At 41.5% G+C, this 15,874-nt stretch overlaps 1 protein-coding gene across 8 annotated transcripts in view; it reads left to right on the top strand.

The window, feature by feature from the left end:
* LOC133459746 (unconventional myosin-XVIIIa-like) overlaps nucleotides 1-15,874 on the top strand; it is a 71,485-nt gene that overhangs the window by 52,683 nt on the left and 2,928 nt on the right. For 5 of the 8 annotated variants that reach the window (XM_061739999.1, XM_061740001.1, XM_061739996.1 and 2 more), the window contains 6 exons: nucleotides 1,009-1,146; nucleotides 2,203-2,388; nucleotides 2,484-2,623; nucleotides 3,477-3,521; nucleotides 11,108-11,230; nucleotides 11,825-13,255. In XM_061739999.1, the coding sequence (XP_061595983.1) occupies nucleotides 1,009-1,146; nucleotides 2,203-2,388; nucleotides 2,484-2,623; nucleotides 3,477-3,521; nucleotides 11,108-11,230; nucleotides 11,825-13,241 (2,049 nt within the window). In that variant the 3' untranslated portion in view covers nucleotides 13,242-13,255. The remainder of the gene's footprint in view (nucleotides 1-1,008; nucleotides 1,147-2,202; nucleotides 2,389-2,483; nucleotides 2,624-3,476; nucleotides 3,522-11,107; nucleotides 11,231-11,824; nucleotides 13,256-15,874) is intronic. The other 3 variants (XM_061740004.1, XM_061739998.1, XM_061740002.1) reach the window with 2 other exon arrangements.

The raw sequence follows: 15,874 nt of genomic DNA on the forward strand, positions 1-15,874 counted from the left end.
TTGCATCTCTGTCTTTCTCTTTGTATTAGTCCTGAGATGGACTGGTGTTCTCGCCCCTCACCCAATGTTCGCTGGGATAGACTCCAGATCTCCCACGACTCCATACAGATTAAAGAGGGGATAGCTGAGGAGTGGATGGATATATAGTGGATTGAACAAATACAACCATCTGCTGTAAACAGTATGTGGCTTAAAGCGCAGAACTGAGCTCCTGCCACTCACCAACAGTGCATCATGTTTCTATTTTATTAAAATATACGAGTGCCCAAACTGTGGGCCACTTAAGGCCCAACCATCTCAATTTTTCTGGCTACACTTGAGACGCACAGAAGGCTGCGAGGCACTGTTAAAACCTGCCAGAGTAGGCAGTGATCGTTATCTAAAGCATCTGACCTTGAAGTGGTTATCTCGTTCCCAGTAGGAGGGAAATCTGGCTTCTTTAGTAATATCAAAGGAAAACTAAAAATCCTCCATGTCTCAGATGCACAAGTCCCTCATTAGGTGCCATGCTTCCTTTTGGGGAAGGTTTGTTCCTACACACATTTCTTATTTTATCAGTCATGGAAAGAAAAAGAAAAGCAAAAAAAAACAACATTTTAAATGGAGCAAACATTGTGTGGGTGAAGTTGAAGCATCTCTGAGTCTGTGAAATTACCGTGACTTGCCATTATTCAGCCTGAACCACTTTTTCTTTTTCTTTTTTTTTTTTGAAATAAGATAGATTGGGGACTTATCTAAAGCCCCATTTTTCAGACTGGCTGTGTGTTATTTGTATTTACAAAGATTAATGAAATTAACAAAATACCAGTGCAAACGTGAACACTAATTCAGTTTTGATTAAGAGACTTAACCAACACGTCTTCTTCAAGTTAGCGGTTCTCATTAAATAAGAGTAAGTGTATAACAGACAAGAAAGAAAGGTGTGTGTGCGTGCGTGCGTGGTGGTTTGTCTTTTTTTCTTTTTTGACTGAACGTGTATGTGACTGCACTGCTGTGATCTTTCCCCAGCTCCACTCACTTCAGAGCCAGTTGGAGTTCCAGGAGCAGTCCATGGTGGAGAAGTCACTCGTGAGCCGCCAGGAGGCCAAGATTCGAGAGCTGGAGACCAAGCTGGAGTTTGAGCGGACACAGATCAAGCGCCTAGAGGTGAGAGGGATGCTGGTCTCGTAAAATATGACACACCGTGTGAAGATAAGCGTGGAAACTTAACATCTGAATGTTTTGACTGTACAACAGATGGAGATGATATGAAGTGAAGGTAAAGGTTATATATTATATATATTAGAGGTTCCTTGTTATAAATGCATCTTGCAATTAATAAATATATGCAGATAAATGTTTATAACTATGAAAAAACCTTTTTTTGTTATTTTTGTTGTCATGGTCCACTCAACAGTTTTGACAAAAGAAAATAAATAACTTTATATGATAAACAGCAAATGTCACTGAATACTAATTGAATTGAATTTAGTTTAGCTTTACTTATTGTGTCTGTAAGTTATTATATACGTTTGCACACCTCTCAGCTTATATGTGATATCAGTGATTGGCTGTCTTACAATTATATTCAGATTATATTCTCAGAGCATGAATAGTTTCTGTTAGAAATATCCCTTGTGCAGTCACTGATTTGAAATGTAATATTGGAGCATGAACAGACTGGGACCTGAAAGTGAGAAACGCAGTAAAACATTTTCTTTTATCAGGGACCTTCCTGCTTTTTTTATTCTCAATGGGAACCAGTGTTGCCTCTGCCAGAGCCAACGCTGTTGTACATATTTTTCTCAACATGTGAAACACTTCGGACTAGTCCCATTGACATTAAAGTTACCTGCAGTTTTTATTTTGACACATAAAAACTCTTAACTTAAAAGAGTTAGTCAAAATGATGCTTCAGTCATGTTAAATTAACTTTCTGTTTATCACAATATAATTATAACTTGGGGATGAGCTTTTGGGATTTTACACACACACACACACACACACACACACACACACACACACACACACACACGCACACACACACACACAAACCTGGATGAGGAACCTAGATGAGGTTAAAAGGTACTATACAAGTGTGGACCACTTGTCAAAATGACATGGTCGATATCTGTAATGTCATTTTGTTGTAGTGTGCTAATAAATCCATAAACAGCTCGCCATCAGAACAAGCTCATTCAATTTCTGTTGACTGTTCCCCAGAGTCTGGTGAGTCGTCTGAAGGAGAACCTGGAAAAGATGACAGAGGAGAGAAACCAACGCATCGCCGCAGAAAGCCGGGAGAAGGACCAGAGTAAGCGCGTGCAGAGGCAGATAAGGGACATGAAAGAAGAAATGGCCGAGCTGTCCAAGAAGGAGGCAGAGGCTAGTCGCAAAAAGCACGAGCTGGTGAGGCCTTTGGTTCGGGATGACCCCATAGGATTAGCCAGTGTTTACATCAGCCTAGTAACCGTGTTTCTTCTCTGGTGCCGTCCGTTCACCAGGAAATGGACATTGAGAGCTTAGAGGCAGCGAATCAGAGCCTGCAAGTGGATCTAAAGCTGGCCTTCAAGAGGATAGGAGACCTGCAGGCTGCCATCGAGGACGAGATGGAGAGTGACGACAATGAGGACTTAATCAACAGGTATAGCAAAGCTTTAGTACTCTCCGGAAAGTTACAATAGAGCTTTTTTTTTCTCATAAGCAGCTTTTGACACGTCATTAGTAAGAAATGAAAAAAAGCGCACTAATGAAGGCTGTGTTCCACTTAGGGGAGCACCTGCAGCTGTACACGCACATTCACTGTCACAGTTTACTGGGACAATGAAAGGAACCGAGCACTCATTAATGTTATTAATCCCACCTGTGCTTTTCATTCCGTGACAGGTCTAATTGTCTGCAGTGAAAAAGGTCTGTTGCTTTGGTAGATCTCTAATGTATTCGCGGTACACACGCTGCAGTGTTAGCTTGAGGCCTGGAATACCACAGTACCTGAGTTTTCTTAGCAAGCTGTCAATCACAGCATGTGTCTTTTTATTCTCCCACATCTTCCTACATAAATTTCTCACCTCTTTTGTACTGTATGAGTCACACTACACCGAGTGACTCTGTGCTCCCCAAGTACTTCTCAAATGGTTTAATTCAGCTCTGTGCCTCTGATCTTTTGTCTCTTTGCTGTTTTTCCACTGTTTGATTACTCCCTCCCTCTTTGCAGAGGGGTTGAGGGTTATGCTAGCTCTGAGCCCTTGGAAGTAAACACTGACTGCAATAATGTAGACCTATAAAAGGAAGACATTGCACACAGCCGCTCTGTTTGAACAGGCATGAGTTGATTTAGCGCTTCACAGAATAATGGATAGTTATTTTATGTGTGTTGGTGTTAAGCGTTTTATTTGGAGTTATCTCATTTTGTCCTCCTTTTGTGCTGTTATTTTTGTGTCTCACTTCTATTTCTCTCTCCCCCCCTCCCCCCTTACTTTCTTCCTCACTTCTGGCAGTTTGCAAGACATGGTGACAAAATATCAGAAACGAAAGAACAAAACGTGAGACTGAAGAATTGCATCCTTTGTTTCTTCCATTTTTGGTTTATTCCCCCCCTCCCAAAAAAGAAAAAATCACCCATTTCATCCACAAGGGAGAATAATGCAGTATTCCTTATCCATTCACTTTCTATTCTTCAAAGTAACATCATGAGGACAAGTCATTTTAAAGAGAATGAAAAGCGGTGTGTGTGTTTATAAATTTCTGATAAAAGAAAAAGGATGGCCCTGTGCTTCATTTTGTTTCATTTCATTTTGTGCCAAGTGTCTGATGGTGTACACATTCTGCCTCATTGGAGATTTCAGGCCTTGTTTATTTGATGCAAGATGAAATTTAAACAAGAGTGGAAAATCCACTGTAATTGTAAATGCCATCCTCGTTTTCCTTTTAAACCAGTCTCACCGCTTTGGTAAATCTGACCCAGATGGAGGACATTAAAGTGTAACAAACTTGCTGTAATACTGCATTATTTTCTCCATTAATGTTTTGTATCAGACACCATCATCTGCTGAATCCAAAGCCTCACTGCATGTCACGTGTTTGTTTCGATCAAAGGACTATATTGTTGCACTGAATTTTAACGACACTCCTCTGCTCCTGTATGTTTTTTTTCTTTTTATTTCTTTCTTTTCAAAGCATGTGGAAAGCCCTGCTGTCATTACAGTTAACACAGTACAAGCCAGCCGGTCGTGCATCGATATGAAAAAGGAAATGTTATATTTATAGATACCGGTAGATTGATTTAATTTGCTAAAATCTTACTCAAACTTGTTCAGCATTAGAGATCAATAAGATGCAAATAGAAATGTGTTGTATGGAGCTGATAAAACACTATTTTCTCATTTAAACTGACTGATTTACACATGTTCTAGCAGAACTTAAAGTGGCACAAAGGACCTTTTGCAATTTGTAACTCAGAGGATCTACATATACAAATGCCTCATTTTCTTTTTTCCGTCGTTAATTTCTTTAATTTCATATTCACCTCTGCGACCGAAGCTTACTGAGCTAGTTTCATTGTTACTGATCTGTGACATCGTGCTGCTCTAGAGATGCACAGTTGTCACAAGAGACGGTTGAATGGGAGTCCAAGGTTGCTTTGGATGAGTGTTTGCTGAAAGAAGAGACAGGAGGCTGCACTTCTGAAAAGTAATCAAATAAGCCTGCAAACGAGGGACTATTTGGATTGACGTGATCTTGTAGTGTCTTCAGCTGGGTTCAGTTCCTTTACAAATGGGGAAATATACAGGGCGTACCAAAATGCGTCACTTCAAACCATGCAAGAACAATCTAAGCTCTGCTGCAGAAACAAAACAATCTAAATTCAGGAAGAAGATGTTGTAGAATACGTCACTTCTTCTTCTATGTGATATAGTGAACCTACATGGATTAGGTGTGAGCCAATATGAGAATTATTAAACGTTCAGCAAAAATAGTACAATTTCTCTATTGTAATTGCAACTCAAAAATGTATTATTTATTAACAAAGTAATACTGAGCAGAGACTATGTGAGTGATCAAAACGAGTGTTCACTTAGATAAATGCATACTTGTGACTGTTTTCACTCCAACGTACAACACCAGCAAAACGCCGGAGACCCAGCAGGCTGTTTATAAATATCGTGAGCTCGAACAGTCGTAGGTGTGGGATCAACTAGATAATAGTGCACTCTCCATTATACCACCACTCCGTGTCATACGGGGGGAGCTAGTGGATTTTAGCTAATTAATGCTCCATATTATCCAACTTGATGATATAACTACTGCATTTTTTTTCACCAATGCATCCATATATTTTAAAACAGTATTTCCCTAAATTTGGCAAAGAGTAACGATTGGCGCTCTTGCAGACAAGTATTAACGTTCCAAGTGTCGCCTCCTCTGGCAAACACACTTCTCATATATGATTTGCAGGTCTGATGCTGCAAGCTGGGTCTGTCCATGTGTGTTGATACTGTTGAGGTTTTGAAACCTTGACTTTTTCACATTTCGATATTCTGTGATACTGTTAACCGTACTAGTAATTCCTTGTGTTGCTTGTTTTTGATCATAAACTAAACATAAACTAGGTGACCGATGTCGGTGTTAATTCCACTGAAAGAAAAGACTTCACTTTCGTCAATACCTAAAATCATGTGACTTTAGACTTTTGGTCCCGTTTGGGTTTGGTAGAAGTTCTCACCAGAAAACTGCACCAGAGTTTGCCGTTCTATTTTAATCAAGACCACCTACTGTTCTGGGTCTTAAGTCTGATTGTTTTGTTTAGCATCCGAGTGTGATTTACAATCTTCACAGCCAACGAAAACATATCGCAGCAAGCGGGAAAGCAAACCTGCTGGTGTGACATCACCCTGAAATTGAAACTCATATTTTAACATAAAGAAAGAAAAACACTCCTTTGAGCCACTTTAAGCATAGTTGTGTACATAATACATCTCTGAATAATGTTTTTGACTCTGACACGACTGCACTTGAGCTGTGTGCCCGTGGCTGCATAGTCAGCAAGCTGTGCAAAACAATGATATTGTAGTGCACGGCTTAAATGTTTGAATTCAAAGCTCAGCTGTTTTCCATGCATGCAAATGTTCTACTAATCTAATCTTATTTCACAGTGCTGTCCAAACCTTTAACCTTCTTATAACAAAAGTTCACCTTGTTTTCTTTTTAGAATGTGCAGTCATTGATCGTGACTGCAAAACAAGTTCCTGGGACTGATTCATATCTCTTTTTTTCAGGCTTTATACATTAAGATTTGTATTGATATCTTTTTAAATTATTTAAGTCTTCATGAGAGAATGTTGAAGGGACATGATTTGTCCTTTTTGCAAAAGCTGATATTGGGTAGATGATAATAGGTCTGTGGTTTTAAAAGTTCCCCTCTCACTGATGGACCTTTTCCCCAAAAGCAGTTCTGATACTTGTACAGAGCTGCAGCCAAACTTGGAGACAGTTTTTTTTATTTTTGACCACTAACCTTGAAGAATGAGACCAAAATCATCATGCATTGTGGGTTGAGCAGCAGAGCTGAGTTTGTTGATTGCCCCCATGAAAAATTTGCCAGATCTTCTCTGCCAATGCCAAACAACTTATTTTGCCATTGACTCTTGTTTTGAGCTTCTATTACCCCCAGTTACTGCCAATCAGGTGCCAATCAAGCACCAGTCAAGCATTTGGTAGGCTGTCTTCTACGGATGTGCGGTCGAGGTTTGCAAGACGATATGGCCGACGGCTGTCTGCCCAGACACACAGCTAATCTCCACATGTGGAGGAACGTTATGTTCAGCAGTGAGTCTAGATTCTGCCTACGACAGTTGGATCATAGGCTCAGAGTGTGTGAAGGCGCAGAGAACACTGCTGTTTGCTACACCAATATAGTAATATCTTTAGGTGGAGGGAGTGTGATGGTGTGGGGCGGCATCTCCCTCACTGGAAAAACGAGGCTTGTCATATTGGAGGCAATCTCGATGCAGAGAGATGTGGAGATAAGATTCTGCAACCAGTGAAAATCCCATACCTCCACAGTCTGGGACTGAACTCTATCCTGCAAGATGACGGGACTCGCCCCCACAGAGCGGGTTTATCAGAGACCACCTCCAGAATTCGGAAGTGGAGAGGATGGAAAGGCCCGCCAGCAGCCCTGACCTCAACCCCATTACACACTTGTTGGATCAGCTTGGGCGTGCTGTTGGTGGTGGTGCCAGAGTGACCAACGCCACCATTTTGGCTGACTTGCAACAAACGCTGGTTAAGGAATGGGAAGCCATCCCACAGCAGTGTGTGACCAGGCTGGTGACCAGCGTGAGCAGGTGGTGCCAGGCTGCTAAGGCTCTGTTTGGTTCTTCTACATGCTTCTGAGGCTTGCCTTTGTTAAATGGATACATTGTTAAATTGTCAATATGTGTTGTTTCTTCAAACGTCAATCATCCAATCCACCAAAGACCAAACAAGAGTCAAAGCTGTTTGGCATTGGCAGAGAAGATTTGGCAATTTTTTCATGGGCACAACCCACATACTCACCCTCAAATGCATGTTCCTCACAAATGTGGCACCATTTAAAAGGGAAATAAACAGGCTTTCCAACAGTATAAGATTTATTGCCAAGAAGCATTGTTACAACAAAGAAATAATCTACCAAATACAAATTTCTTTTTTTTTTTAGTGATGGGTTGAATATTTATGTTTCTGGAACGTACTCAAAACAGCAGGTGTAAATCCTGTTTAAAGCCATGTTCATAGATACCAGTCATCTTTTGGAAACGCCGGTCTACACACCAATTACACCAGTTACAACCATCTTTATAAAAGCAGGATGGCATATTAACACACTGGTTTGTAGGGAAACATCATTATCCGTGGTCTTCCACAGAAGTTCAGAGCACAGTCAAGGGGGGTACAACACTCGGTGAAATGTAGTCATTTAATTGTGTGGCTCTGTCGTGTATGGAAAAGCAAACCGCTTCTTAAAAGGTTGGACAGTAAACTCAGCAGTGAACTGGTTCTGGCACCAGCGCAGCACCATCAGGTTGGTTGTAACGGAGGTGACAGGATTATGTTATGTTGATGTTTTTGATTTTGTTTTGACTTCAAATACCCAAATAAGTGCTTCCAAGCACAGACTTCCCCTCCCATAATATACTCCCTTTAAAGTGGTTTCAAAATGAAGGCAAATACCGTATAACTCCCTAGTTTCCCACTTTAATCGTTCATCTTTTTTTTTCATTTAGAATTGTGTTATCATGTTCTCATCAGAAGACATGTACATCAGCGTTCTCCTTTTCTTTTTGTGCAACTCCAAGAAGAGAACGATTGACTGATTTTCCATGTTTACTTAATCTCATTTTCCTCCCTTCAACATCATTGCATTAGCAGCATGGATGAACAGTAATTGAGGGAGTGATTTTTCTACTGGTTAAGAAATGGAATTTCAAAATGATTTGCAGTACTCTTCAATATCTTTGTACTGAGTGCTTCAAAACAGGCTACAGTAATGATCCAGATTATTCCTATTGCTCTAGGATGTAAAAAAAAAAACAAAAAAAAAAACCCCACATAGCTTAGGTTGCGTCTTCCCCTCGTAGATTGCAGAATAATGTCTGACATGCATTGTAAATAAAGAAGCTTTTTTTGCCACCTTTATCATTAGGTGATAATTACATTCAAGCATAAGGTCTATTACAATGCAGTGTGTGTCATTGTTTTCTTGCATAATTAGTTAATGTTAACCAGGTGGCATAGAAATATGGTTTAAGAGTTCGTCTAGGTTAGTGTTAAACTGATGGTATCGTGCCATATGAGATTTGATGCTGAATGTAAGTATTTGTGACAAAGATTTACAACCAGTGCGGGCCAATTGTCAGATGCGATTAATGTTCACCTCTGAAGTCCTGAGGCTTGTTTGCATCCGCGAGCCCGTGGACTGGTTAGCTAGTAGTGCGAGGCCAAGGACAAATCGTTTGTGACACCATTTTTACAGCACTCAATTGCACGCCACCTTTTATTTTGCGTACTTGTATGCATCGCAGAGAGGCGGGAGAACAGTATGCAGTGAGCTGATGCGAGCATTTTTAGGCATATCGTATTAAAAAGTCACAACATCCCAGAGCTGACAAATGGGCAACATGAGTAATCAACCCACTAGTATTAATGAGCCCATTATCCTGTTTTCTTTGGGCTTTTATCAGCTATAGTTAGTATGCAGAAGTGAAAAGAAAGAGTGGGACAAACGAGGGATAACGTACCGTGTACTAGCTGAACTGATATTTGATTCCTGCCTCATGAAGTGCCTTTCAAACACAAAAATTAACAGAGTTTTTGTGGAAAATATTTAACCAGGTCATTAAGATTCTCTTGGATGATCACTGGCTTCCCCTTTAGAAAAAAGGAGCCGTAAGTTAAGCTGTTAATGCTTTTGGAATAAATGAAATTCAGCCGTTCTTCAACTCGTATGCCCTTTCTCCCTTGTGCTCGCCCCCTCATGATTCTCAAATACCACCGGCTCCACAACCAGCTTTCTTCTTGCTTTTAGGCAGACTCTCAGAAGTAGGAAGGAACACAGACTTGGTTGTCTTGGGGAAAAATGACTGAATATGAGTCATAAAGCTTGGTGACAAAGGAGATGGTGTTGTTCAGTGGGAGAGCTGCTGTAGATTAAAGCGTATATGTGTTTATAAGGGAGAGAACCCAACAGGCTGCCCGTCACATTTGTCATTTTACACCTCTTGGAATAATGTTTGCTCCCAGCAAGCATTTCCCAACATATTTCAGGGCTCACATAGATAAGCTTGTCTACAAAGACAGATCTGTGAAGTGCATCACTATATCATTTTAACGATAGTCAGCTGTGTGCAGACATAGGATAAAATATCTTCAGTTCAGTATTGTACAATGCTAATACTTGAGATGGATGAAACCCTTTTGATGAAATATCTTTGTATGCCGCTGTAAGCAGGGCTATAAATAATATTTTAGTCAGTCTTTAATCAACAAAAGCTAAAATCTGCAGATGCTTTACTGCAGTCCTGTCATCCTTTAAAAAAAAAAAAAGATCGTTGTTATCTAGTCCGTTGTCCTAAAATTAAGACCTCTATTGTACAGAATGTAATTTTCTCTGACAGACCTGAGCACAAAGTCAAACACATTTACGGCCCTCAGAGAATATGGGTTTCTGTGAAAATGTATTTTCACGCAGCTTGCTGCCGTTGAAAGCAGCAGCATCGAGCACTGAGGTTAGAAAGCAGTGTGTCCTCAAACAAAAGCCATTTTTTATTTTTTTATTTTTTCCCCCTTAAAGCATTTTGACCACGATGGCAGTATTGACTTGGAGGTCATGCCACTCTGTCGTCCTCCTTCCTGTCACATTAACCTTCTACGACAATGGGATGCATAATTCAGAAAATTCACCACAGATCCGAATGAGTGACCTTATTCAGGTGGGATCTGCTGAGCTTTTTCATCACGATCTGTTGATCTGTGTCTATTGATTGCGTTGTCAAGCGTCGGAGCCATGGGGCCGCCTCATGGCTCCACTCCAATAACAATCACCAGGGGCAGGTGACATGCCACACAGATGCTTGGAGCTTAGAACCAACAAACAAGTTAATTATACCTCCAAGAGCCTCATCTGCCTTCTGCATTTTCACTGGTACATTTGTGGTGCATTTGTGTGTTGAAAAGACATGATGTTTGAAATTATGGAGTCACAGCTGTTGCCTAACTATAGCCTGTCTGATTTGCCTTGCATCATCAAACTAACCCCTATCATTATAAAGGGATAAATGCATCTGTGCAACTCCTTACAAAAGGATACCGTTTTTTTAAAACGAACCATCTCCCGCCTAAGTAATTTCTGGGATATAATGGATTTGGATAACAACCCTTAAAAAGCGTAATTTCTTCATAGAAAATGTATTCATTCTGAATGAGGCAGAGGTAGGGAGTTAATAGTGCATCAGCAATATCATTCAGCTGTTCAGATCCACGTGAGTAACTCATATGAGTGATGGAGTTCAAGGTAAAAGTGGTATATTGGGATAAATACTTTTGATGCTCTTGGAAAAAAAAAAACAAGCTGGTTTTGGTTCTTTCGCAGTGGGGACGACACTGAAACGGACTCCGAAGTGGAAGACCGTGTGGATGGAGTTAAATCTTGGCTATCGAAGAACAAAGGCTCCAACAAGACCCTGTCGGATGAGGGAAGTCTGAAAAGCACCAGGTCAGTGCTTAGATTCATTTCCCATCATTTCACAAAGCCCATATTGTGATGAAACTGGCCAGACGTCTAACGGCAAAAAAAAAAAAAAAAAAAGGCCCACCATTTCTTGGGGCATTATTCAACAGAAGGCCGGGTATCTCATGTGATTAGGTGTCATCTCTCTTTCCCAGTAATCTGGCTAATGACAGGAGGCGGTATGGGGAAGCGACTGCTGTCAAAATTATTGAGGTGGCCTGTGGCCAGTTGGCATGCTTTCTAAATGACGCTTCTGCCGCTGTTAGATGGATCCTTTCACTACTCGATTGCCTCGGCAGTGTACTTTTTCCACTAGTGTACTGTGTATAACAGCAGTAGTCAGTACTGTATATGTTCTTGTTTCCTGACTTGTAAAAGACAAAAGGAAAGCGGATTTATTCAGCAGCACTTTAACATCCGTGCCGAGTTGCCACAATGTAAAATGTTCACTACTGTATACAAGCTGACAATGTTTTTGTAAGTCAGAGGTGAGAATTTCTTTCCACTAAGTGTTCTGTTTTTGTCTGTGTATGTTCTGTTGCTTATCTCTGGTGCCTATTTTATTGCATAACATTTTAGATATGCAGCAAATGCAGATGCCAAGGAGATGAAAGAAGGTAAGGAGAAGATGATTGACAGCGGTAAAGATGGGAAGGAGGTAGAGCAGAACAGATCGGTGTCTGTTATGAGTTCCCTGAGCTACAGGAAACGCTCCAACTTGAAGGACTCCATCGGGGGAACAGGAGATGAGAACTCGCTGTTTAGCACTCTCAAAGAGCAGCCTGACACACCAGACCATGCTGCCATTCGCAAAGCCAAGTCAAAATCTGGAGAGCTCCTGGATAACAGAAGAAAGACTCAGGCGGAGGAAGATTTAGATGACAAAGGCTCTGTCATCTCCCTGGCTTATTCTGAAGCCACCAGCAGGGCCAGGAAGGGCATGGAGTCCCGCTGGACCTCCCGCAGCAGCCCTGAGTTTGATAAGGAGTCCATGATATCGTCCGTGGCTCCCAGCCGGCTCTCCACCAGGAGGGGCATGTTGGATCTGGATGATGACAATAAGTCAACAATCAGCAGCGTGAGCCGCTCCAGCCCTCGCTCGCTCCGTCGCAGCAGCTCTTGGAAAGACGACGGACGGAGCAGCTCTCGCTTGTCCGTCGCCCGCAGCTGCGGCCTCAGTGAGTTCGGCGTACATGTGGATGACGATGATGATGACGACGATCGCCACAGCGTGGCCCTAAGGCAAAGCAGAACGTCCCCCTACAGTCCTCGCTCCATCCGCAGCCTCTCCACGCCCGCTCAACCGCGGTCCTCAGACGGCAACCCGCAAGACATGTCTGACATTAAACTCGTCACCCACCGGAACTACTTGGATCCCGACCTGGAGGCTGCGATTAATGAGGTGCTGAGCTTCAAACCCATAAAGTTCAAGCGCAGCAAACTTGACGACTCCAGTGGTGAGGAGGAGAGTGGGAAGAAGGGCCAAGGAAGTGACAACGGTCGGAAGAAAGAGGCAGAGCGGGACTCTGCGTGCAGCACCAAAAGCTTGCTCCGCTCTTCATCGAGCTCTGCTCTGGATTACGGCAGCAGGCATTCCAGCGCATCCTCACGCAGCCGTAGAGATAAAAGAAGCAAAGTCTCATCATCAGATTCCTCCTCTTCCTCATCCTCGTCCTCCTCCTCGTCATCCTCCTCCTCAGATGGCCGTCACAGCAGAAAGAGTTCAAAGGGGAAAAAGGACAAGAAATCCAAGAAGAAATCCAAGAAAAAACAAAGCAAGTCGGACGATTCCTCCTCTTCCTCAGAATCGTCTGAGTCCTCCTCTGCTTCAACCATCTCCTATCGTAGCTCCAGCAGTATTAAAAAGGGCCCAAAACAATCACACGATGATGACAAGACTGCTGCAGGTCCGTCTTCTAAGAAAGCAAGCAAGAAGAAGCAGAAGAAGGTGGATAACCTGATGATGAAGTACCTCTACAGGGCTGACAGTGACTGATACAACAGAAAAAGGTGATGCTTGGTGTGATAATAACCCAGGACGCCTGGCACGAGGGAGAGGATATTTCCCTTAATTCACTAACGAGTTGTTGCTGTGTGCGAATGCTTTGTATTTATTGAGACTTAATGAATAATCTGTGTGATACGGCAACACTGACAAATGTCACACGGGTCAATTAGTTGCTGATTTCCTGAACGTGAGTTTGCTTGTGCATGTGTCACATCTCTAGTGAGGGTGTCTTCATTTTTCTGTCATGACACATGAAACCATGTTGCCCACGTTTAGGTGTTACTATCTGGCGTGGGAGAGTGTGAAAAGCAAGAATACCGTAGTATGTACGGGGTTTGCATAAACCTATGCAAAAGCACATTCACACATTTCACCATAACGGTCAGGGCTTCAGCTGTCATTCAAAAATGTAGTTTTGTTCAAATCAAATCAAATCAAATCAAACTTTATTTATAAAGCACCTTTCATGCATAGAATGCAGCATAAAGTGCTTTACATAAAACAAATACAAACATAAAACGTATTAATGCCCTGGACGGCTAGAGGAGTCCACACCACAGCGGTAAGGCGCGGTGCAGAGCTCCACAACCATCCAGGCCAGAACCACCCCCAGGATGACCCCCTGCAGGCCAGAGTCACTCCCAGCATGGAGGCTCCCCATGAGGAAACACTGGAGCTAAAAGCTACAAGAAAGCAGGATAAGATACGTGCGTCCTGGCTCTGACTCTTGGTATCGTTAAAAGGCACCGGAGGACCTCAGGGTCGATAGGGTAAAACTAGTGCAGACAAATAAGAACGCCCAAGACCATTAAGACACTTAAAAACTAGTAAAAGAACCTTAAAATCCATCGATTGTTCTGCATTGTTGTTACTTTGTTCAGATAGAAATCACACAAAAGCTCTTGTACCCGTTACTAAAATACTCGACTGAAGCCCATGATTTTACAGTATAACTGTGACAGAGGCATAGCAGTGCTCTCGCAACACTGAACCAAACAATGCAGAAATAATGCCATCCCTTCATGTGATTATCTTCCATTTCATGCCAGCGTATCTTCAGAAAGCCTTGCTGTGACTATCCAGGATTTCACATTACAACAGCAACTATGTCTGTAACAATTTGCCCATGCTTTCTCACAATGACCATATGTGATCAGTTATATTGTAGGTTTTCACCTATTTTTTTTTTTTTTGTCTGCTCTCACCAATATTTCTCTTTGTGTAGAAAAAAAAGCCCCATTTTGCTTGCAGTATGTCGCAGTTATAATACCTCCAATCTCAATTGTAGGCACACACCCGTCTCTTCGGTTTCACTTCTAAGTGTCAGCTAGTATTATTGCTACGTGATGATGGGATGCTTCTCTCTCTATGTGAGAGATTCTTCTAATGTTGTGTTTGATGCTATTATAAGTACATAGTGTTAAGAGAAGGGCGTCTTGCTGTGACTTTTCCTGCAGCACAAACAGAGACTGGCAATGAAGCAGACAAAATTACACCAATTTTTCTTTTCATTTGACGTGTGACGTGCCTGTTAAAACTAGTTGATGCAAACACTTTGCATCATATTTAACATGCCAAAATTAGCCCCCGTCTTCAAAAGCCTTCTATTTTAAAAGCAGTTTTACTGACAGCCAGAGTGTCTCTTGTGGATATGTTACGACGTTAAAATGCAAGACAGTGGGTGGGCTGTGAGGACACTTGTCCTTGAATGTGAGTAAGTTTGTCGTTTGGTGCATCCCAGCAGGTGTTGCAGCGTGAATATAGATGACATCTGCGCATGCTAACAAAATAATTGTTTTCATAATAGTTAAAAAAAAAAAAAGAAAAAAAAAAGAAGCCAGTATTATAGCACTTTTAACAGAGATAATGATGCAATCCTTTTAAGCAAAGTAGCATTTCCTTTATGAATAAAAGATGAATAAGTGATTTTTCTGAGATTTAAGTCCTCCCTTTTAGCACTTTTTGACATTTCAGATTGGGATGTGTCATGCTTATTAGGGAACCATAGCTTAATCCTCTTTTCCCCAGTATTATCCTGCTTATTTTGCTGGTTATTGGTTTTGTTTGACTTTCACCCTAACTCTCAAAAAACACAATAAAAAAAATAAAATAAACGCTGTAATTGAAACCTACTTTTATTATTTTTTACTTGCCGTATTCGAGGCGTGTATCAAAGAGCAGAGGTTAATGTCGTCTTATTGAGATCTCTACAATGAATTAAACTGCTTTTAAAGTAAGGCAGTGGCTGTTTATTATACTACGAGTTGTCATGACAACACAGTCTGAAAAAGCCACAGTGACAACCCTTATTGAGTGTGATAGGCTCTTTACAAAGCTTTGTATTCTTTTCAGCTTTGCTGGAAGTCGTTGAACACATCAGTGCCCAATCCCCTTTTGATTATACTTCACTAACTGCATGTAGCATTTACTAATATTTGAGCGTTGTACCACAGTCACGTTACTGACGCATGGGAAGTGGACCCGTCTTGCGAGCTGTGACACTGATTTGCCTTTACAGAGCTTGTTTTAAGTAGACAACATTAGGAGTATTGTATTGATTTGTTTTTCATCTGGGACCACGGAGCACAAATGTTTTTGATGCATTTTTCCCATCCAGCCGA

This window comes from Cololabis saira, chromosome 14 (assembly GCF_033807715.1).
Source record: "Cololabis saira isolate AMF1-May2022 chromosome 14, fColSai1.1, whole genome shotgun sequence".
In the NCBI taxonomy this organism is placed as follows: Eukaryota; Metazoa; Chordata; class Actinopteri; order Beloniformes; family Belonidae; genus Cololabis; species Cololabis saira.